This window comes from Gadus chalcogrammus, chromosome 5 (genome assembly GCF_026213295.1).
Source record: "Gadus chalcogrammus isolate NIFS_2021 chromosome 5, NIFS_Gcha_1.0, whole genome shotgun sequence".
Classification (NCBI taxonomy): Eukaryota; Metazoa; Chordata; class Actinopteri; order Gadiformes; family Gadidae; genus Gadus; species Gadus chalcogrammus.
This window is the reverse complement of record NC_079416.1, coordinates 15,116,577-15,140,126: the sequence shown is the minus strand read 5'-3', so window position 1 is coordinate 15,140,126 and position 23,550 is coordinate 15,116,577. Positions and strand designations below refer to the sequence as shown.

At 49.5% G+C, this 23,550-nt stretch overlaps 1 protein-coding gene and 1 pseudogene across 3 annotated transcripts in view; both read right to left on the bottom strand.

The window, feature by feature from the left end:
* Positions 1-121: 121 nt before the first annotated feature.
* Positions 122-3,664, bottom strand: LOC130382130 (unconventional myosin-VI-like; annotated as a pseudogene).
* Positions 3,665-7,297: 3,633 nt separating this feature from the next.
* Positions 7,298-23,550, bottom strand: part of LOC130382782 (unconventional myosin-VI-like) — a 39,862-nt gene continuing 23,609 nt past the window's right edge. Inside the window, exons 24-33 of one of the 3 annotated variants that reach the window (XM_056590676.1) lie at positions 22,650-22,740; positions 21,776-21,926; positions 21,025-21,233; positions 20,843-20,921; positions 15,060-15,220; positions 14,550-14,600; positions 12,323-12,426; positions 10,560-10,694; positions 9,269-9,487; positions 7,298-8,589 (exon numbers count right to left, since the gene is read on the bottom strand). In XM_056590676.1, the coding sequence (XP_056446651.1) occupies positions 8,390-8,589; positions 9,269-9,487; positions 10,560-10,694; positions 12,323-12,426; positions 14,550-14,600; positions 15,060-15,220; positions 20,843-20,921; positions 21,025-21,233; positions 21,776-21,926; positions 22,650-22,740 (1,400 nt within the window). In that variant the 3' untranslated portion in view covers positions 7,298-8,389. The remainder of the gene's footprint in view (positions 8,590-9,268; positions 9,488-10,559; positions 10,695-12,322; positions 12,427-14,549; positions 14,601-15,059; positions 15,221-20,842; positions 20,922-21,024; positions 21,234-21,775; positions 21,927-22,649; positions 22,741-23,550) is intronic. The other 2 variants (XM_056590678.1, XM_056590677.1) reach the window with 2 other exon arrangements.

Genomic DNA, 23,550 nt, shown 5'->3' with positions numbered 1-23,550 from the left:
ATAAACTATTTTTGGAAAAAAAGTGAACCTTTTTGTCTCTGTGTTAATTGAGCAGTCTAATCCCCCCTTGGCGGTTCTCTGGATTAAATAACGCAAAAACAGCGGTGTAATTTGTGGTTGCAGTATTTATTTGCTAATCAATTCAAGCATTGACAGGCATTCAAGTCCAGAGGAAAAGCAGAAACAATTACAAGTTCAACCAAATCTTTCACAAAATCAATATAGGTTCGAGAAATGTGAATTTGAGGACGATGACTCGTGGTCAAATTAGCGATCAACTTCCAGGAGAAATCACACAAACACAAAAGATTCCTGTTAACAAACGAAAGAAAATCAATCTGCCAAACGGGATTCAACGGTGATTACAAAAAAAAGATACTAGACAGGTTTTGAGAAGGCTCATTACGTTTTCACAGAACTACTTCTAATGCAGCTTCTACTATTTAAAGATGCACAGGGACAAGGGACACAGATTCAATGGAAATACGCAAAATGGTTAGAACAACTTTTGACCCAGCTATGTCAAAATTGGAAAATATATATTGGGCATATACCACTGCTCTGGAAGTCTTTATGAGCATACAATGATAATTAAAGTAAACCAACAACGCTTTATTGATATGTTTAGCATAAATCAACACTTTTCCTTAAATCCATTTGTTGCTTCACATTATTATGTCTAATAATGTAATCTAAGATGTCATGTTTAAGTAACATCTTAATGCACCAAAGAAGAGATGTGATCGCTTATCCCTATTTTCAAACATTTTCTATGACTTTCTAACAAAGTTCAAATAAAACTACATCTATTCGCTCCGTGTCTTCATGTGACAGCAGCGTTCTACCGGGGAAACAGTGCAGTGATCTGCAGCCTGAAGGCCTCATGACAGCATCAAGCAGAGTGGCTGAATGCTCAACGATGTTGCTCCACAAGAAGACTGAGCTCAACCCAAACAATAAAACCCAAAGTGAAATCAACAAAGACAACTTGTTATAGTGACCCTGTCAGAGTAACCCCCTTCTGACTCTCTTGTGTTCAGCATATCTCCCCGCAGTACCCCGTGTGTGTCTGTGTGTGTCAGTGTGTGTTCAGTGTGTGTCAGTGTGTTTCTTCTCTGGTTCATTTGAGCAGGTTCTGGTTTATCTGAGCAGGATCTGGTGTTCTGGTTCATCTGAGCGGGTTCTGGTCCTCTGGTTATTTGAGCAGGTTCTGGAGCATGGCGGTGGCGCAGGTGGGCCGCGCCTGCTTGCTCTCGATGGCACTCCTCAGGTATTGGATGCCGTCGCAGCGCTCCCAGATCTCCTCATACTGCCGCGGGAGGATCTCAGCGCCACGCTTCCTGGTCAGACCCGTCTCCTCCAGGCTCAGCTCACACATCTCCATGTCATCCTTCCCTTTAGAGGAGGAGGTGGAGGAGCAGTGGGGAGGAGAGAGAGGAGGAGGAGGAGGAGGAGGAGCAGTGGGGAGGAGGAGGAGGAGGAGCAGTGGGGAGGAGAGAGAGGAGGAGGAGGAGGAGGAGGAGGAGCAGTGGGGAGGAGGAGGAGGAGGAGGAGGAGGAGGAAGAGGAGGAGGAGCAGTGGGGAGGAGGAGGAGGAGGGAGAGGAAGAGTAGGAGGAGGAGGAGGAGGAGGAGGAGGAGGAGGAGGAGGAGCAGTGGGGAGGAGGAGGAGGTGGGAGAGGAGGGAGAAGAGGAGGAGGAGGAGGAAGAGGAGGAGCAGGAGGGAGAAGAGGAGGGAGAAGAGGATGAGGAGGGAGGAGGAGGGAGAAGAGGAGGAGGGAGGAGGAGGAGGAGGGAGAAGAGGAGGAGGAGGAGGGAGAGGGGAAGGAGGAGGAGGAGGAAGGGGAGGAGGAGTAGGAGGGAGAAGAGGAGGAGGATAAAGAAGTGGAGGAGGAGGGAGAGGAGAAGGCGGAGGAGGGAGAGGAGGAGGAGGGAGAGGAGGAGGGAGAAGAGGAGGAGGAGTAGGTGGAGGGAGAGGAGAGGAGGAGGGAGAAAAGGAGGAAGAAGGTAGGAGAAGAAGAACAGGAAGAAGAAGCAGAAGGAAATAATGGAGAAGAAATGGAGTAGGAAGAGGTGGAAGAAAAGGACAGGAAAACATGAAGAAGATGAATAATAATACCATATAACAGAGCCCAAAGACATTTTCCCCAAATGCCTCCAGCGTATGAGAGCCTCTCATCGCCCGCTCACCGGCCACCAGCAAGATGGGCCTCTTGTCGGGGTTCAGCTCCATCTGGCGTGCGATCCAGGGCCCGTCGAAGTGTGCGTACCACCAGCCCTTCTTCTTGTTCTGGGGGTCCTTGTACTGGTCTGCCGGCCGCTTGAACGGGATGCGGAAGTAGCGCTGCTGCCGGTTCATGGTCACTTCCTGTGGAGCGGCGGTGGCAGCAGGCGCCGGGTTCTGTTCAGCTAGAGGAAGACAACCAGTCAGGTGACACGATCACATGATCACACGATCTCTGGAGGTTTAAGAGCTGTCAAAACACTAATTGTACACAGACAGTGTGAGAGCGTCTCCACGGACCCTAGTCGGTCACACACTTGGGGGCCCGCTGGTTGTCGTCCTCGTCGGTCCTCTTCCTGTACTCCGACTTCCAGGCGTGGTCGACCTTCAGCCGGCGGTGGAACTCCTCCCTGCAGGCGGCCAGCAGGTCGATGTCTGCACACACAACACATGGTTAACCTATATCACAATATTACCCTACTGCAGGTGGCGGGTTAAACATACTGGCTGCCACTCAACGTATTGTGGCAGACGGCAGGGCGGAGTGAGGGAATGGTAATTAAAGGGAGATATCTTGCAACCTGCTGGCTCCTCCCCCTAGCCTTACATGGACCGGACTTTGAACTGCTCTCTGTGTTGTTTGGTTTTACTGTCCAACTTTATAGCGTGGAAACCCCACACCCACGAGCCTGTTCCTGTTCCGGTATTTAACCTGCAGATCGAAAAATAAAGTTCACAGTGAAACCAATCAATAAGCGACTTCCAATCATGCAACCATATAGATTAAATCGTGATTTAATGGCAAAAAAGACTTACCGAATGACCACTAGAGTACAACCAAAAAAACAAAACACTTCCCTTTTTTCTTTCTGCTCTGTCACAAATGTATTTAAAATATACTGATTCCTTCCATCATCCGTCATCCATACCTATGTGTTCTGCTTTCTCGTAGACTTATGTGAAACTATTTTAATCCTTTTTTGCATGGTAGTCTCGTGAGAGTGGTAAATGTTCAACAAGTGGTTTATTCTAACAGAGACACAGTAAACAGGCTTGCGTTCTGGAGGTGGTTCATGAAGCATCTGCCGAACACAGGTAAACAAACAGTTATATTGGGAGTGGGCGGAGCGGTAAATAAGCCACGCCTACATGTTCTAATTTACCCAGGTAAACCTTTGGTATGTCTTTTCTTAAGCGGAAATGGCAAAGTGGCCATCTTTGTAGTCTTTAACTTATCTACAAAAATCATTAAAACCTTATATGGTGTTGTCCATTATGTGGTGAAGAAACCATTCATAACTGTTGTTAGCTTGACAGAACTTCATGTACTCGTACTAAAATGCGAGGCATTTGCAAAATATTGATTATTTGATTGGTGGCTGGCATCCTGGTAGCTCGATCAACTCCTCTAAATTGCCGTGGAGCTCTCTTTGCTTCACCATGACCACGACTGAGCACACCCTAGAGGTGAATCCCCGCACTCCATGGTCTCACTCGGTGGCTCTGATAGGAGGGATCCGCTGTAGTCGGAGTCTGCGTTGATGTTGCCGCCGCGTCCACGTCATCCTCTTGGTCGCTGTCCAGTGAGTAATCATACAAAAAATGGGCACAGCATCAGGGTTGGAGAATATAAATGACATCTAAATTGCACCATCAAATCGTGTAGTATAGTGATTCCAAGTTCCATTTGTTGGTTATAATTGTGTTACACTCAGCTTTGATGGTGTGTTAATGGGGTGACTCTGGATCGGAAACCAGGGTCGGTGAAACGTTGGTGGAAGGAGGGTCCTCAAAAGCAGTCATTTCCTGGAGGTGTTGTTGGATTTCTGTCTGGGACCGTTGTGGTTCTGGTGCTGGAGTGCAGTGGGTTCGGTGGAACCACACTGTTATGCCTCGTACTTCCAGCGCTTTGCTAACATGACAGCGAGGTTTGCCGTGGTTGCTGGGGGTTGGTTTTGTTCCGCTACAATCAGGGTGCCTTGGATGGTCGGTGGAAGGGCAGTTGTTTTAGCAGCTGCATCAGCCGCATTGTTGCCATGAGTGTAGTGGATGAGATGGTTGGTACCATGTGCAACACCTTCCACTTGGTTAGCCGTTGGCGTTGCTCTGGTGACTTTTGATTGGTCCTTCTCTCCTGGGCTTGTTTCACTTTCTCCTGAACACTCTGAGATAAACCTGGGCTGCATCCGAATACTCGTACTTGCATACTATATAGTATGCATTTTGTAGTATGCGAAAAATCTAGCGCGTCCGAATACTCTAGTATGCATTCTGTAGTACGGAAGTCGTTTCCGAATGCATACTACCGCCAAAGTGAACCACGGACCACACTACGCTATCCCACAATGCAACCGGAGTCTGGTAACAAACGAAGAAGAGATGGCTGACCCGACACCATCAACAGCGGCTTTTTATTTGTGTGTGTGTTCAATAAAAAAGGAAAAATTTACTTCAATCGTCTTTTTCACGGAGTAACAAATAACTGTAAAGTTATTATTATTATTCCAAAATAATGACTTACCAAATGTCCACATATATACAACATAACCTGCCGGTAAGTCGCTTTACGAGATGACCGACGACGACGCCTTCTAGCAGAGATATCCATTTCAAGAGCCATTCGCGTAGAAAGAGACATTTTTTTATTTAATAGCAACGATAACAAGACGGAAAACAGGTAAATTTTGCCGCCATCTGGGGGGAGATACGTCATCTCCAAACATCCGGTGGAGTTTCGGCGGCGTTCGGAGGCGTTCTACGCATGTCTGTAGACCGTACTACACAGTCAAGTGTAGTATGGTCAAGTAGTAGACACTAGACAGAAATAGTATGTACTAGGTATTCGGATGCAGCCCTGGTTACCGGGCTCCACCTCCCTTGGTAGGTCCTCTTCCGGTTCTGGAATCCGGCTTTTCTATGTGATGAATACATGATCATGCATGCATGCTGGTGGGACGAAATTATATCGATTGCAGTCGCTCCAACGGAGGCAATAGTTGACCCGTGAGCATCTCATGCAGTGTTATTCTGTTAGTTTGCATGCAGTAACTGATTAGTGCAGTAATTTAGCCAATTAGATTCAATATTTAAAAAAGAAATGACAGTAGCCACACTCCTAATTCCCCCTTGCGCATTGGTGAAAACCATTTGCATTATTTATTAAATTAATCGTATTATTTTAGTAGTTAATCCCTGTGTCTATTTTTTCACCATCCTGGTTCTCTAATATTAATGTTCATATCACAACCAGTGTCTAGTGCACCCTTGTCATGACACAGACAGACAATCTAGGAAAACAATTAATGTTTGTGAGTTTTATGCATCCTTCACTGCTTATACTGCCACTTCCTGAAGAGAAAAGAGAATACAATTGGAAGAATGTAAACTTTAAAAGTTGGTGAGTGAGTGTGAGGCATCCTTCACTGCTTAAATTGCCACCTCCTGAAGAGAAAAGAGAATACATTTAGAAAAATGCAAACTTTTACAGATTGTTAAAACAATTAAAGACAGTGAATAAAAAAACACTGTAATTATAATTATCCAAAATACATGCTCTTAACTAGGGAACGGCTCCCCTTATTTCAGCACACACACAGTCACTCAAACACACAAACAAACACAAAAACAGACAATCTAGTCCTATCACATATACCATGCCTCTAGAGAAGTTTATGTGGATGAGGCTACGTCTGGTTTGGACAGTATTAACTACCACACTCCCACAGGGTCCTTTGGGGCGGGCCTCACTTCCTCAGTTTGGTGTGGTGTGAATTTCCCTGAACTCAACAGTGTCCCCAACGCTGGTGGACCCCAGGACTTCTGTGGACGAGTGGTAGGGTGGATGACTGTTTTAATTTTCGACGGTTGTGCTATACACAAAAAAGAAGATAAAAGATACAATGGATGCATGCAAACGTAAACCAAAAATACAGATTTGACAAACTTGACAAGCAAAACTGTTAAATCCCCGGGGTTACAAAGATAATTTGTGACACTTTTTATCAAATGATGTTACCGATTTTACTCGTAGGTGTCGGTGCACGTCCTTTTATTTCTAGCTTTATTCTTCTCTTTGTCCGTACGAACGTGTAAACCTTCGTACGGACAAGGCGAACGAGTAATCCTAAAGGATCCGTGAATTCTCCTATATTAGTTCGAAGATAGTTCCTTCATTCTAATAGTTCTAACGAACGAGTAATCCTAAAGGATCCGGGAGTTCTCCTATATTAGTTTGAAGATAGTTTCTTTATTCTAATAAATTCTAACGAAGGAGTTATGCTATAGGATCCATGAGTTCTCCTATATTAGTTCAACCAGCAAGTCACAGGACGTGTGTTCACGCCAGGCCTCGGGAGAGAGAGCTTATCGATGTTTCAGTCCTGTGAAGATCTCCTCTGTAGACAACGTACCTTTAACACACAAATTAAGTAATACGCTCACTCTTAATGTTTCCCTGTACAGTAAGAAATGTTCATTTTGAGAGTAGGCCCGGCGTGTAAAGGTTTGTAGTGCTGTGTCTTAGACAGAATGAGCCTGTGTTCCCTGGAGAGGTGGATATATGTGGAACCTAAGATGTATTTCTACTGTATGTTTGTTGTTCTAACCTGAAGATGTGGATCTATGCGGAACCTAAGATGTTTTTCTATTGTATGTCTGGCAGGTAGAAGAGTCTCCTGTACACCTTGATTCAGGTTGTTGTCTTTCCTCACAATGAGGCTTTTATAAACAACATGATTCTGATTCTAACTGAAGGTTGGAGGCGTGCATTGCTGTGTGTTGTTTAAAGTTTCTCAGAGCCCTGTAAGAGTGTACAAACTGATCATCTTGGAGAGTCAACTGGATTTGGAAAAAATATGTGTGTAAACAACGTCAGCCATTTGGGTTTTAGAATGCTGGATGTCAACAAACGACCCTGCGACATCCGGACATTTTTGTACATTTTACATTTTGCTGCAAAGAAACGGAAAAATACGTGAAACTTTTTTAATGTGTATATGTTTTAAGTGAGCAGTCTTATTTCCACTTGGTGGTTCTCTAGATGAAATAAGGCAAAAACTGCATTTTAATATGTGGTTGCAGTATTTATTTACTAATCAATTCAAGCATTGACAGGCATTCAAGTCCAGAGGAAAAGCAGAAACAATTACAAGTTCAACCAAATCTTTCACAAAATCAATATAGGTTCGAGAAATGTGAATTTCTGAGCTGAGATGATGACTCGTGGTCAAATTAAATGATGAACTTCCAGGACAAATCACACAAACACAAAAGATTCCTGTTAACAAACGAGAGAAAATCAATCTGCCAAACGGGATTCAACGGTGATTACAAAAACAAAGATACTAGACAGGTTGTGAGAAGGCTCATTACGTTTTCACAGCACTACTTCTGATGCAGCTTCTACTATTTAAAGATGCATTCAAGAAGGGACACAGATTCAATGGAAATACGCAAAATGGTGAGAACAACTTTTGTCTGAGCTATTTCATAATTGGAAGATATATATTGGGTATATGCCACTGCTCTGGAAGTGTTTATGAGGAAAAAATGATAATAAAAAGTAAAACAACACCGCTTTGATATGTTTAGCATAAATTAACACTTTTCCTTTAAATCCATTTGTTGCTTCACATTATTATGTCTAATAATGTAGTCTAATATGTCATGTTTAAGTAACATCTTAATGCACCAAAGAACAAAGAAATGTAAAACCAGACATGATGACATATTTTCAAACATTTTCTACGACTTTCTAACAAAGTTCAAATAAAACTACAACTAGTCGCTCCATGTCTTCATGTGACAGCAGCGTTCTAATGGGGAAACAGTGCATTGATCTGCAGTCTGAAGGCCTCATGACAGCATCAAGCAGAGTGGCTGAATGCTCAACGATGTTGCTCCACAAGAAGACTGAGCTCAACCCAAACAATAAAACCCAAAGTGAAATCAACAAAGACAACTTGTTATAGTGACCCTGTCAGAGTAACCCCCTTCTGACTCTCTTGTGTTCAGCATATCTCCCCGCAGTACCCCGTGTGTGTCTGTGTGTGTCAGTGTGTGTTCAGTGTGTGTCAGTGTGTTTCTTCTCTGGTTCATTTGAGCAGGTTCTGGTTTATCTGAGCAGGATCTGGTGTTCTGGTTCATCTGAGCGGGTTCTGGTCCTCTGGTTATTTGAGCAGGTTCTGGAGCATGGCGGTGGCGTAGGTGGGCCGCGCCTGCTTGCTCTCGATGGCGCTCCTCAGGTATTGGATGCCGTCGCAGCGCTCCCAGATCTCCTCATACTGCCGCGGGAGGATCTCAGCGCCACGCTTCCTGGTCAGACCCGTCTCCTCCAGGCTCAGCTCACACATCTCCATGTCATCCTTCCCTTTAGAGGAGGAGGTGGAGGAGCAGTGGGGAGGAGGAGGAGGAGGAGGAGGAGGAGGAGGAGGAGGAGGAGGAAGAAGAGGAGGAGCAGTGGGGAGGAAGAGGAGGAGGAGGAGCAGTGGGGAGGAGAGAGAGGAGGAGGAGGAGGAGCAGTGGGGAGGAGGAGGAGGAGCAGTGGGGAGGAGGAGGGGGGAGAAGAGGAGGAGGAGGAGGAGGGAGAGGAGGAGGAGGAGGAGCAGTGGGGAGGAGGAGAAGGGAGAGGAGGAGGAGGGGGGAGAAGAGGAGGAGGAGGGAGAGGAGGAGGGAGAAGAGGAGGAGGAGGAGAAGGAGAAGAGGAGGGAGAGGAGGTGGAGGTGGAGGAGGAGGGGGAAGAGGAGGAGGAGTGAGCAGAAGAGGAGAAGGAAGATGAGGGGAAGAAGAACAACACGAAGAAGGGTAAGAAGGAGAGGAAGATGAAGAGGTAGAGCATGAAGTAAAGGAATTTCAAGAAGAAGAACAGGAAGTAGAAGAAGAAGGCAATAATGAAGAAGAAAAGGAGTAGGAAGAGGTGGAAGAAAAGGACAGGAAAACACAAAGAAGATTAATAATAATACCATATTACAGAGCAGACCCAACACTGAAGCCCAAAGACACTCCCCCCCATGCCCCCAGCCTATCAGATCCTCTCATCGCCCGCTCACCGGCCACCAGCACGATGGGCCTCTTGTCGGGGTGCAGCTCCATCTGGCGTGCGATCCAGGGCCCGTCGAAGTGTGCGTACCACCAGCCCTTCTTCTTGTTCTGGGGGTCCTTGTACTGGTCTGCCGGTCGGATGAACGGGATACGGAAGTAGCGCTGCTGCCGGTTCATGGTCACTTCCTGTGGCGCGGCGGTGGCCGCGGGTGACGGGTTCTGTTCAGCTGGAGGAAGACAACCAGTCAGGTGACACGATCACATGATCACATGGTTCCGTTCAGCTAAAGGAAGACAACCAGTCAGGTGACGTGATCACACAATCTCTGGAGGTTTAAGAGCTGTCAAATCTCTGGGAGGAACAAATTCAAAGAGTTTCTGTATTTCATTGGCCCCTCAGCGCTTTCGGATCAGATCTCTCACACTAAAGCCCAGTTCAGACCAAAGATTCACCTTGCAACGGCTTGCAACTCGTAACTCCTTGCGACTCCTTGCGACGAGACGGGCTGCGACGTTCTAAAACTGGGCCGTTCACACTGGCTGCAACGCGCTGCAACGGGCTGCGACGCTAGGTGGTTTCCCTAGCAACTGTGAACGCTCTGGCACAGCTGAGAGCCGCAACAGCATCATTTGCGTAGGTTAGGTTAGATTAGTTAGGTTTGCGATTAGTTAGGTTTGCAATTAGATTTATTTTTATTTTGCTTGAGAGTAGGCTAGAGTTACTGTCTTTTGTCATTCTCCGGATATCGGATATTGCAATCGGATATTTTTATGCTGGAGTGGAAAGTACGGTACCGGGACGGAGTAAGGCCATGACGTACAAGTTGTTCTGTGCTGTGATTGGCTGAAGAGAAATAGTTAAATCGCCGCGTTCTAAAACTGGACCTTGCGATTTGACATGTTCAATCTCTGGCGACTCCTTGCCACTCCTTGCGACTCCTTGCGACTCCTTGCGACGACCCGTTCACACCGCCCCTGCGACGTTCTAAAACCGTCTCGTTGCAAGCCGTTGCAAGGGGAATCTTTGGTCTGAACTGGGCTTAAGGATTAGATCGGGCCAAGCCGATCTGCAGTCGTCAATATTAAAGATATTAGATGTTATCGGGTCGCCCTGACATTCCGTGGATCAGATGCTTCATATCGAACTTGTAAACGGCGGGTACTACGAGGTAATCAGTACTGAGCGTCGGCCGCCCCCCCCCCACGGCCCGGCCTCCACAGCCCCCACACCTCCATTTGAATGAGAATCTAAATGATACACTAATTGTACAAAGACAGTGTGAGAGCGTCTCCACGGACCGTAGTCGGTCACACACTTGGGGGCCCGCTGGTTGTCGTCCTCGTCGGTCCTCTTCCTGTTCTTGGACTTCCAGGCGTGGTAGACCTTCAGCCGGCGGTGGAACTCCTGCCTGCAGGCGGCCAGCAGGTCGATGTCTGCACACACAACACACAGTTAACCTATATCACAATTAAAGACGGCTAACCTTCAGCTATATCGCAGTTAACCAGCAGTGGAACTCCGCCTTGCAGGCCGCCAGCAGATCGATGTCTTCACATAACACAGGTCCCTTCAGCTATATCACAGGTTACCTTCAGCTATATCACAGGTTAACTTCCCCTATATCACAGTTAATATTCAGCTATATCACAGTTAACCGGCGGTGGAACTCCTCCCTGCAGGCCCCCAGCAGGTCAATGTCTGGACACAAAAGACAGTCTTCATCTATTTTACAACATCTATATCACAACCCAAGACCATTAACCAATATTACAACACCTACAGCTTCAGCTATATCATAGTTAACCCTCAGCTATATCACAACACCAGGCAGCTTACCCTTCATCTATATCACAACACAAGACTAATCCCAATAATTAATGGATATGAATGACAAATGTCATCGTCAGCATGTACTTCATGACCACTTCAATATGGCACTATCCTAAACCATAAGAAGTTCATGGAACGATGGTACTACACAACCATTAAACATCATTACTCTACTGCAGGTGGCAGGTTAAAAATAATGGCTGCGACTCAACGTATGATCAGACTTTAAACTTTGAATCAACATCAAAGTCAACACAGAGCCTGGAGTGGTCCCCAAACTAAACACTAAACGGTGCTTTAGCATCTGAATGGAAAAAAACATCCTGGCCCCTTTCCCCCTTCAGAGGGAAGTGGAGCTACTGCTTCTATTTCTACCTCTGCAAGCCTTTTCTTCATGCGTCACATTTCAATAGAGCTGTGTTCCCCTCATCCGGCTGCAGTCTCCATGATGGGAGGCTGCAGGTGTATCGGCATGCATGGAAGATGGACCACATAAGTGTGCACGTGTGTGTGCATATTTATAGGTCTGTGTGTGTGTGTACATATGCTTTTTTGTGTCTGTAGAGGTGTGTGGGTGACAGTGTACAAATGTGTGTGTGTGTGTATGTGTGTGTGTATGTGCATGTGTGTGAGTGTGCGTAGGCGTGTGTGTGTGCGTGTGTTTGGGCACCTGGCCAAGAGACGGCGGAGCCCAAATGACTTCTTGAGGTAAGGGTCGAGTTACAGAATACGCATGTGAGACATTTGAATTATTAACGACAGTGGCTAAATAAATGATGCTGGGAAGATGGAGGCCAAGGGGTGTGAAGCATGCACACTGGAGGCTCTGTTGGCGGGGGGGGGGGCATATCAATGGACGCTCTGTTGGCGGGGGGGGGGGGGGGCATATCACTGGACGCTCTGTTGGCGGGGGGGGGCATATCACTGGACGCTCTGTTGGCGGGGGGGGTGGGGGGCATATCACTGGACGCTCTGTTGGCGGGGGGGTTATATCACTGGACGCTCTTTGGGGGGAGGGGAGGGGGGGCATATCACTGGACACTCCGTGGGGAAGGGTGGGGGGCATATCTCTGGACGCTCTGTGAGGGGGGGGGTGGGGCGGGCAAATCACTGGGTGCTTTGTGGGGGTGTGCTATGAAGTGTTCTATATATATGTGTGTTGTCAGCCCCCTCTCCCCCCTCCCACGCTGAACGGGGATGTGTCTCCCAGTGGGGGAGGGGGTCTACTTACCACAGGATGTGTTGATGACATCACGCAGCTCGGCGTACTTCCACTTGCTGAGGTCGTACTTCTTGACGCCGGCGGCGGCTTTAGTGGCCTGGACCTGAGGACCCCTGAGGGAAGGGACAGGAAGTGGATCAACATACAGGAAGTGGATCAACACACAGGAAGTGGATCAACATACAGGAAGTGGATCAATATACTATACAGGGGGGGGACAGGAAGTGGATCAACATACAGGACATGGATCAACATACAGGAAGTGGATCACTATACGATACAGGGGGGGGACAGGAAGTGGATCAACATACAACAGGGAACGGGATGGTCGAGGGAACCACCGCAGGAGAGAGAGACTCTCTGGTGGCAGAGAGGGAGTGAGGATGTGAGTCGTCAGGTTAATTGTCGTTAATGCAGATGATTTGGAACGTGGGGATAGAATAGATTGTTTTTCAAGGATGGAAAAATCTGGTGAAGAAGAGCCAATCATCATCAAGTTTGTCTGAATCAAATCAATAAAGATATCACAATACATTTTAACATTTAACAATCTGTATGAAAACAAACAAGGCCATAGGCAGGTTGTCTGTGTGATGAGAGATCAAACTATTCATGCCATCCTGCCCTATACTCCTATATATATATATATACCCTACCCTATACTCCTGTATACATAGACCCTACCTATACTCTTGTAGGATGCACTGGTTCCCACCTGACAACAGACTGGGGCAAAACGGAAATTCAGTATTTGACCCTTTCAATCAGATACTGTGTGATTTAAATGTACATAAACACATAGCCCTTGGTTTCAAACCAATGTATGGGTAGTCGACTACACCTTCCATACACACTGAGTACGGCTCTCTCGCTCTCCCTACAGAGAGACTCTTCATGTCTGAGCTGCTCTCAGCTACACCCCCTGCTGTGCTGGGCGGCTAATTCAATAATAAGAGAGGATTTACCTCCTCTATTTCCAGGGCCGTAAGGGGCTTAATATCTGGGAGTCTGGGGGATTACTCATCTACCATCCCCGATGGTAGCATAGGTTGCTAAATCCCCCAAGCTTGATTAATAACGCTGATGTTATAGTCTTCCTGGAGGTTTAAGGTCAGTGCTCTTCTCTTTGATCTCCAGGACCAAAGGGAAGAGGTGATGTTTGATGAAAACGGATGATGTTGATGACGTTGTGATCCATTCGCTTTTTCAAGTTAGGGTGAGGGTACTTTAGGGTGAGGGTTAGGGTTAGGGTGAGGGTACGTTAGGGTTAGGGTGAGGTTGAGGGTGAGGGTTAAGGTGAGGGTGATGGTAAGGGTTAGGGTGAGGGTTAGGGTAAGTTAAGGTGAGGGTTAGGTTATGTTAGGTTGAGGGTAAGGGTTAGGGTGAGGGTACGTTAGGGTTAGGGTGAGGGTGAGGATGAGGGTTAGGGTGAGGGTTAGGGGGGGGCTAGGGGTTAGGCTACGTTAGGGTTAGGGTGTGGGTAAGGGTGAGGGTTAGGGTGAGGGTTTGGGGGGGGCTAGGGTTAGGGTGAGGGTTAGGGGGGGGCTAGGGGTTAGGCTACGTTAGGGTTAGGGTGTGGGTAAGGGTGAGGGTTAGGGTGAGGGTTTGGGGGGGGCTAGGGTTAGGTTGAGGGTTAGGGGGGGCTAGGGGTTAGGCTACATTAGGGTTAGGGTGTGGGTAAGGGTGAGGGTTAGGGTGAGGGTAAGGCTGAGAGTGAGAGTTAGGGTGAGGTTATTTTAGGGTGAGGGTGAGGATTAGGGTGAGGGTATGTTAGGGTGAGGGTAAGGCTGAGAGTGAGAGTTAGGGTGAGGTTATTTTAGGGTGAGGGTGAGGATTAGGGTGAGGGTATGTTAGGGTGAGGGTAAGGGTGCGTCATTGGCGGCACATATTGTTCGATGAAATGGCACGTTGTGATCCATTAGCTCTTCAGTTACCTTACCATGCAGTGTGAATTAAAATCTGATCGTTGGAAGCTAATGAGATATATACTTCAAATTCTACAAATGATCTGGAATAATTTACTAAGTAGGTATCTCATTAGCTTCCGCAAAATAACATCAAAACACAATTTAATCGGTTTTCAGTTGCTTGCATGATTAATAAAAGAAGATTAGGACAGGGATGAGTGAGATTATTATTGCTATGTTGTGCGGTCGCTAGCTACAGGAGCTAGCTCACACTACAGGCGGTGGTAGCGATGAGGATGATGATGATGATGATGATGATGGTGTCTTACATGAACCTGGCTGAGGATGAAGATATAGGCAGACCTAAGAAATACTCCTGACTGGGGTAGAGCACAGCAACAAGAAAGAGGTCACACTCGCATGCACAAACACAACAGTTTCAAAACACACAAGAGAACCCTTCAGTAGCATGTGGTGGCAGTGCATGCATGTATGTGTGCGTGTTGTACTTCTAGAAATGTGTTTATGTAAAAGTGTAAATGTGTTATGTGTTTGCATGACACCAAGTGTGTTTTGGGTCACAAAGATTGTGTGTGTGTGTGAGGGGACACCAAGTGTGAGAGGACACTAAGTGTGTGAGGGGACATTAAGTGTGAGGGGACACTAAGTATGTGAGGGGACACTAAGTGTGTGAGGGGATAGTGATAGGGTCACTGAGTGTGTGTGACAGGTCACTAAGAGTGTCTGACGGGTCACTAAGTGTGCTGGGACACTAAGCGTGTGTGACGGGACACGAAGAGTGTGTGACGGGACACTAAGGGGACACTCAGGGAGCGCACCTCCGCAGGCTGGCGTCCAGCTGTCCCTCCTCGGTGATGAGCTCCGCCTCGCTCTGAGCGATCCTCATGGCGAGCTCCCGGTCGCGGCGCTCCTGCTCCACCATCACCACACACTGGGCCTGCTCCTCCCGGTCCAACAGCAGCTGGGCCTCCAGCTCCGCCTGGGATGGGGGGAGGTGGAGGAGGAGGAGGAGGAGGAGAAGGGGGGGGGAGGGGGATGAGGAGGGGGGTTATTAGGAGGGGAAAGAGGAGGAGGAGGAGGAGGAGGAGGAAGGGGGGGGGGAATTAGGTTGAGAAAGAAGAGGAGGAGGAGGAGAAGGGGGAGGAAGAGGAGAAGGAGGAGGGATAGAAGGATCATGAGAATTAGGCGGAGAAAGAGATGGAGGAGGAGGAGGAGGAGGACAAAGTGTTAAAATGCTTTAAAAGGAGACTGCACAATTCGGTTTTCTTAATCAATTATCATGATTAAGATGATCATTATCCTCTCCTGGAACCGTCACCTTATCGTGGTGGAGAGGTTTGCGTGTCCCTGTGAACCTGAGGGCTGTGTTGTCTGGAGCCTTGTGCTCCTGGTAGGGTCTCTCATGGCAGAGTGGTCTCAGGCGAGGGGCCAGACTAAGAATGGTTCAAAAATCCTCAATGAATATCGAAAAAAGAGGAGATGTGACCCGGCCCGGAGGAAGCCCGGGGCCCCCGTCTGGAGCTAGGCCCAGACGGAGGGCTCGATGGCAAGCGCCTGGTGGCCGGGTTTGCCACGGAGCCCGGTCGGGCACAGCCCGAACAAACTACGTGGCACCCCCCCTCTCTTCATCTCATGGGCCCACCACCTGTGGGAAGACCCGTTGGGGTCGGGTGCGCAGCCACATGGGTGGCAGCGAAGGTCAGGGGTCTCGACGGACCAGACCCGGGCGGCAGAAGCTAGCTCTGGGGACGTGGAACGTCACCTCGCTGTGGGGAAAGGAACCGGAGCTTGTGAGGGAGGTGGAGCGCTATCAGTTAGATCTGGTGGGGCTTACCTCCACGCACAGTCTCAGCTCTGGTACCGTACTCCTGGATAAGGGTTGGACTCTATTCTTCTCCGGAGTTGCCAAGGGCGTGAGGCGCCGGGCGGGTGTGGGGATACTCATAAATCCCCGGCTGAGCGCCGCGGTGTTGGAGTTTACCCCGGTAGACGAGAGGGTCGCCTCCCTGCGCCTAAGGGTTGTAGGGGGGAAAACTCTGACTGTTGTTTGTGCGTATGCACCAAACAGCAGTTCAGAGTACTCGGCCTTCTTGGAGACCCTGAATGGAGTCCTGTATGGGGCTCCAGTAGGGGACTCCGTAGTTCTGCTGGGTGACTTCAACGCCCACGTGGGCAACGATGGAGACACCTGGAGAGGCGTGGTGGGGAGGAACGGCCTCCCTGATCTAAACCCGAACGGTCGTTTGTTATTGGACTTCTGTGCTAGTCATGGATTATCCATAACAAACACCATGTTCGAACATAAGGGTGCTCATAAGTGTACCTGGTACCAGAGTACCCTAGGCCGAAGATCAATGATCGATTTTGTGATCGTGTCATCTGATCTGAGGCCGCATGTTTTGGACACTCGGGTAAAGAGAGGGGCGGAACTGTCAACCGACCACCATCTGGTTGTGAGTTGGATCAGGGAATGGGGGAAATTTCCGGATAGACCTGGTAAGCCCAAACGCGTAGTGCGGGTGAACTGGGAACGTCTGGAGGAGGCCCCCGTCCTAGGTATCTTCAACTCACACCTCCGGCGGAGTTTTTCTAGCATTCCTGTGGAGGTTGGGGACATTGAGCCGGAGTGGGCTGTGTTCAAAGCCTCCATTGCTGAAGCTGCGGTGGCTAGCTGTGGCCTCAGGGTCTTAGGCTCCTCAAGGGGCGGTAACCCTCGGACACCGTGGTGGACACCGGTGGTCAGGGAAGCCGTCCGATTGAAGAAGGAGGCCTTCCGGGATATGATATCCTGGAGGACTCCTGACTCGGTTGCAGGGTACCGACAGGCCCGAAGGGCTGCAGCTGCTGCCGTGTCGGAGGCTAAGCAGCGGGTGTGGGAGAAGTTCGGAGAGGCCATGGAGAAGGACTTTCGGTCGGCACCAAAGTGTTTCTGGAAGACTATCCGGCACCTCAGGAGGGGGAAACGGGGAACCGTCCAAGCTGTGTACAGTAAGGAGGGGACTCTGTTGACCTCAACTGAGGAGGTCGTCGGACGTTGGAAGGAACACTTTCAGGAACTCCTGAACCCGAATAACACGCCCTCTATGTTGGAGGCAGAGCTCGAGGTTGATGGTGTTTCGTCGTCAATTTCCCTGGTGGAGGTCACTGAGGTAGTCAAACATCTCCGCAGTGGCAAAGCCCCAGGGATTGATGAGATCCAGCCAGAAATGCTAAAGGCTCTGGGTGTTGAGGGGCTGTCATGGTTGACACGCCTATTCAACATCGCGTGGGAGTCGGGTACAGTGCCAAAGGAGTGGCAAACCGGGGTGGTGGTTCCCCTGTTCAAAAAGGGGGACCAGAGAGTGTGTGCCAATTACCGGGGTATCACACTTCTCAGCCTCCCTGGTAAAGTCTACTCCAAGGTACTGGAAAGGAGGGTTCGGCCGGTCGTCGAACCTCAGATTGAAGAGGAACAATGCGGTTTTCGCCCCGGACGTGGAACTACGGACCAGCTCTTCACTCTCGCAAGGATCCTGGAGGGGGCCTGGGAGTATGCCCATCCGGTCTACATGTGTTTTGTGGATCTGGAGAAGGCGTATGACCGGGTCCCCCGGGAGAAACTGTGGGAGGTGCTGCGGGAGTATGGGGTAAAGGGGTCTATCCTCAGGGCCATCCAATCCCTGTACTCCCAAAGCGAGAGCTGTGTTCGCGTCCTCGGCAGCCAGTCAGTTTCGTTCTCGGTGGGTGCTGGGCTCCGCCAGGGCTGCGCCTTGTCACCAATCCTGTTTGTGATATACATGGACAGGATATCGAGGCGTAGTCGTGGTGGGGAGGGGTTGCAGTTCGGTGGTCTGAGGATCTCGTCACTGCTTTTTGCGGATGATGTGGTCCTCATGGGATCATCGGCCTGTGACCTTCAGCACTCACTGGATCGGCTGGCGGCCGAGTGTGAAGCGGCTGGGATGAGGATCAGCACCGCTAAATCTGAGGCCATGACTCTTAGCAGGAAACCGATGGATTGCTTACTCCGGGTAGGAAATGAGTCCTTAGCCCAAGTGAAGGAGTTCAAGTACCTCGGGGTCTTGTTCGCGAGTGAGGGTACTATGGAACGTGAGATTGGCCGGAGAATCGGAGCAGCGGGGGCGGTATTGCGTTCGCTTTACCGCACCGTTGTGACGAAAAGAGAGCTGAGCCGCAAGGCAAAGCTCTCGATCTACCGGTCGATCTTCGTTCCTATCCTCACCTATGGTCATGAGGGCTGGGTGATGACCGAAAGGACGAGATCGCGGGTACAAGCGGCCGAGATGAGTTTTCTCAGAAGGGTGGTTGGCGTCTCCCTTAGGGATAGGGTGAGAAGCTCAGCCATCCGTGAGGAACTCGGATTAGAGCCGCTGCTCCTTTACTTAGAAAGGAGTCAGCTGAGGTGGTTCGGGCATCTGGTAAGGATGCCCACTGGGCGCCTTCCTTGGGAGGTGTTTCAGGCACGTCCAGTGGGGAGGAGACCTCGGGGAAGACCCAGGACTAGGTGGAGAGATTATATCTCAACACTGGCCTGGGAACGCCTCGGGATCCCCCCGTCAGAGTTGGTCAATGTGGCCCGGGAAAGGGAAGTCTGGGGCCCCCTGCTTGAGCTGCTCCCCCCGCGACCCGACCCCGGATAAGCGGAAGAAAATGAGATGAGATGAAGATGATCATTATTATTATGATCATTATGCATCAAATATAATTCATATTGACGTCTATAAGGCCGATGCGGTGTGTGGTGGTGCTTCAGACAGTGTAATCTCCCTGGCGGTGCCAGGCTGTGTGAACAGCTCCTAATCAGGGGCAGCCTACGGGCCCAGGGGGCAACGGCAGCATTAAGGCCTGGAGAGTCTAGACCAAACACATTCCTGAGGAGAGCTGTACAAAGGTCAATATGAATTCAGACTGGCAACAAAATGTAATAAACATGAATATGCCTTATGAATGTCATTTAATGCCTAACAAAAGATTTCTCCAGGTAAATAAGAACAGGTATGTTTCCATAAATATGTGTAAAAATGTGCACATCCAAATTCATTCTCACCCAAATATGCATATGCGCCCAAAAAAGTATTTTTAACAATCATCTTTCCTTCTTTCTAGGAGAAAAATAGAAAACAAAGTTTCCAAAGGGATGAAGAGCATTCCCCCCTCCTGCTTTATGGGTTAATCTGGAGCTCAGACTTCAGGCTCTGGACTTGAAGAGGAATATCTGAGGAGGCTGATGACAGACTGACGTCAAGCAAGTCACCATGACAGCATGCAAATACCCATGATGCCTCTGGGCGAGGGAGGAGGGCTGGCGGGGCGGAGGCGTGAAACGCAGGAGCGGGAACACCAGCTTTGATCTCATCTAAAGGTCTTCAGGCACAGACGGCACCTCGATAAAAGCCCTCCAAGAACGTGGGTTTGGTCAGGGGCTGACGGAGGATTAAGGAGGATTTAGGGAGAGGGAGAGAGAGGGCGAGAGGGAGAGAGATGGAGCAAGAGAGAGAGATGGAGAGTTGGAGAGAGATGGAGGGGAGATGGAGAGAGAGAGAGAGAGATGGAGAGAGATGGAGCAAGAGAGAGAGATGGAGAGTTTGAGAGAGATTGAAGGAGAGATGGAGAGAGATGGAGCAAGAGAGAGAGATGGAGAGTTTGAGAGAGATTGAAGGAGAGATGGAGAGAGAGAGAGAGAGATGGAGAGAGTTGAAGAGAGATGGAGGAGAGATGGGGAGAGAGAGAGAGAGAGAGAGATGGAGAGAGTTGAAGAGAGACGTTGATCAAAGCAGCGGGTCAGAGGGTGGGAGTGAGAGGAGGTGGTGCTGGGAGGGAGGAGGGTCCTGGGGTTTTTGCCCCCTTTATCCGCGTCGTATTATCAGCAGGGAATGCAGAGGAGAAGGAGGTGAGGGGGAGAGGGGGAGAGGGGGGAGAGGGTGAGAAGGAGGAGAGTAGCGGCGGTCAAGGCGATGGAGGATGGGTGATGAGCTGGGGGATGATGAGAAAAGCCCCCGTGAGGCGCGCACGTGCAAAGCCCTATTTCCTCGCCAGATTCTCAGCAGGAAGTAGAGTCATCCATCAAGATCAGGGGATGGGGAGGACAGGGCAGGGGGGGAGCCCTTGGGGGATCTGATCAATGTCATGAACAAAGCTGTTGCTATGGCAGACAGAGGGGCCCACCAATGATTGCCTCTCTCTCACAGAGGAAGGCTGGAAGAGGGACCTGCAAAGTCGCCAAGTTGCATAAGTTGTGGTCTAAGTTTTTAATCCCTTCATTAAAGATTAGGTAAACAAGAATGTATGTATGTACTGTATGTTAGCATGTAAATGGCTTACTGCCCTAGAACCTGAAGGAATGTCTCAATGCCTTAAGGATATGTAGTATGACTAATAGGATAATAGTCTCTTCACCACAAACGAGGACCTGTTGGGTCTCGGATGAGGACGAAGGAGCATTGAGCAAACCTAGCGGAGGAGATGGGTTTGGATTTTTGGGGCCAAGGCATGATAACCCAAAGCCTATGAAGAAATACAATCTGAAATGGCAAATGATTGATTGCAGTGAAACGTGTGAAAGTGCAGAAACACGGACAGACAGGAGTGAGCATGTCCAAACCTGGGTGACCGTCTCCTCGTTCTTCCTCTTCTTCCTCTCCTCCTCCTCCTGCTTCCTCTTCAGCTCCATCTCCGCCTTCCTACAGACAGGAGCAGGATGGACCGTCAGTCACACAGCTCCTCTCCCTCTCCGGACAGCGGAATGAGGCCTTCAAGGGGTTCTCCGTTCCCCGTCCCACGTACGTGCGTCTATCCTCCTGCTCCTGGCTGCGCTTCTGATCCTCCTCTTCCCTCCTCCTCCTCTCCTTCTCCATGTCCTCCTCGATGTGCTTCAGCCTCTCCCTCTCCTCCTCCTCCTGTTTCTTCTTCTGCATGGAGGACAGCAGCTCGGCCGCCAGCTTCACCAGCGCCTGGTACTCGGCGTCGATGGCCTGCCTGGTCATCGCTGTGGCCTGAAGGGGTCAAAGGTCAGGATGAGGGTTCACGGCCTTCAGCTACGCACGCACGCACTAAGACACACACACACACACACACACACATACAAAGGCACTCACGCAAGCACGCACACATGCACACACAGACACACACACACACACACACACGCACATACACACACACTCACACACACTCACACACACACACACACACACACACACACACACACACACACACACACACACACACACACACACACACACACACACACACACACACACACACACACACACACACACACACACACACACACACACACACACACACACAAAGGCACACTCACGCAAGCACGCACAAAGACACACACACACACACACACACACACACACACACACACACACACACACACACACACACACACACACACACACACACACACACACACACACACACACACACACACACACACACACACACACACACGTGGAGGTCATTTCAAAATGACCTCCCCCCAGAGGCAGCAGGGAGCCAGTGCTCCAGATAACAGGGGAAGCCTCACCTTGATCTTTGTGATCAGGGCCTCGATAGCTGCGGCCAGCTGCTGGATCTGCTTGGCCATCTCCTGCTTCCCCTCCTTCAGCCCGCCCACCGCCTCGTTGAAGCGGTCCATACGCTGCTGCAGGTTCCTCACCTTTACCAAGCCATCGATGCTGGGGGGGGGAACAATTAGGGGGAACAATTAGGGTCCTCCTCAGTGGAACAATCAGGGGGGTGACAGAGGGAGCAGCTCCTGAACCAGGGACCGGACCACTGGCCAGTGGCTCTAGTTAAAGCGGCCCCTAAATGACCCAATAAGGGATGTGCTTCAGAGACTGAGAGGGGTGGAACAGTCAGAAGCACAGGAGGAGCAGAGGGCAAGGGGACGAGGCAGGGCTGATGGTTTGTGGTGAAAAGGCCCGGCTCGGGATGTGTGACCCGGTTCGCACACACACTAACCTCCAGTTCAGAGCCAGGGTGGGACACGCTCTCTTCCCCTGTGGGCATTATGAGCGCATCTGGACAAAATAAACCACGCATTCCAGAACTCCCACATCTACACTCCCTCTTCTTTCTGTAGGTTGAAGACGTGAGCTTGATACACTCTTCTGCAGCACACGTCACCAGTAAAACTCTGCTTGTTCAGGCTCATCTTGTGTGAGTCCTGTAAGTATTCCCAAGGCATTGCTCAAATGAAACCTCTAATCTATGTACTTTCTAGTATCCTCCTTTCAAGGCCACTACCACCACCAACAACAACAGACCACCTCGACCCCCACAGCCACCACCACCACACCACCACCACCACCACCACCACCCCACCACCACCACCACCACCTCCCCATCCCCTCCATCCCCGTGTCTGGAGATGGTGCAGGGCCTGGATGCAGACTTACCGGGCCTTGTGTTTCTTCTTGCAGAGCCACATGCGCACACTCTTTTGGATCTTGATGCAGGCCGCGGCTCTGTACCGCATCTTGTTCCTGACTGTCAACGCAGACAAATCACACAAAAGGATTGGAAACAGAAAACCAACACAACAATGCAGAGAGAAACCCCTTTGGAATGAATCCTTGTTCTGTGAACGAAACGGTTGCACTCTCCCAAAGATGTGTTTGCTCCAACATTATCTTCCATACAATGAACCCGGCTGCTGAATGCACCCTGGGGAGATGATGAAGCCTTGATTGTTTCGCCTGTACGAGCCTGGGCCCATGGAGACACGGTTTACCACTATATGAATACAAAGAGCTGCAACACTCCCAGAAGCAGGACTCCATCAGAGCATTCCTCACAACAGACACTGCCAAAGCACTTTGCATACATTGATATCTATGGGTTCTTATTGCTGAACAAGAACAAACAAAATACCATACTTCTTTCCTTTTCTAAGAGCAAAACAAAGATTGGTACAACTGGCTAATGTGTATTTCTGTGCCAGTGACAGAAGGCGCATCAAAGTGGAGATAAGGAACGACTCCGGCCCTGAAGACCAGGGAGAAAACAGATGGGCTGCGATGGAAACCAGTCAAACAGAGTGAAGGTCTGTGTGTGGGGGCGGGGACGGAGGACAGCGGTCGTGCTGACAGCTGTCAGCACGATGTGTTATTTGTTATTTTGGCCTTGGTCCGCCCTGAAGTTTATATTATATATCTATAGATTTATTGAATAACTTGTATAAATAAATCTTTCCTTCACACATATTGTGATTTGGGTTGTGGCTACTTTGGAGTTGGGGAAGACGGGGGCTCATTCATGTTAGGCCCTAGGCACCCCTAGACTGGGGCGTAACAATAT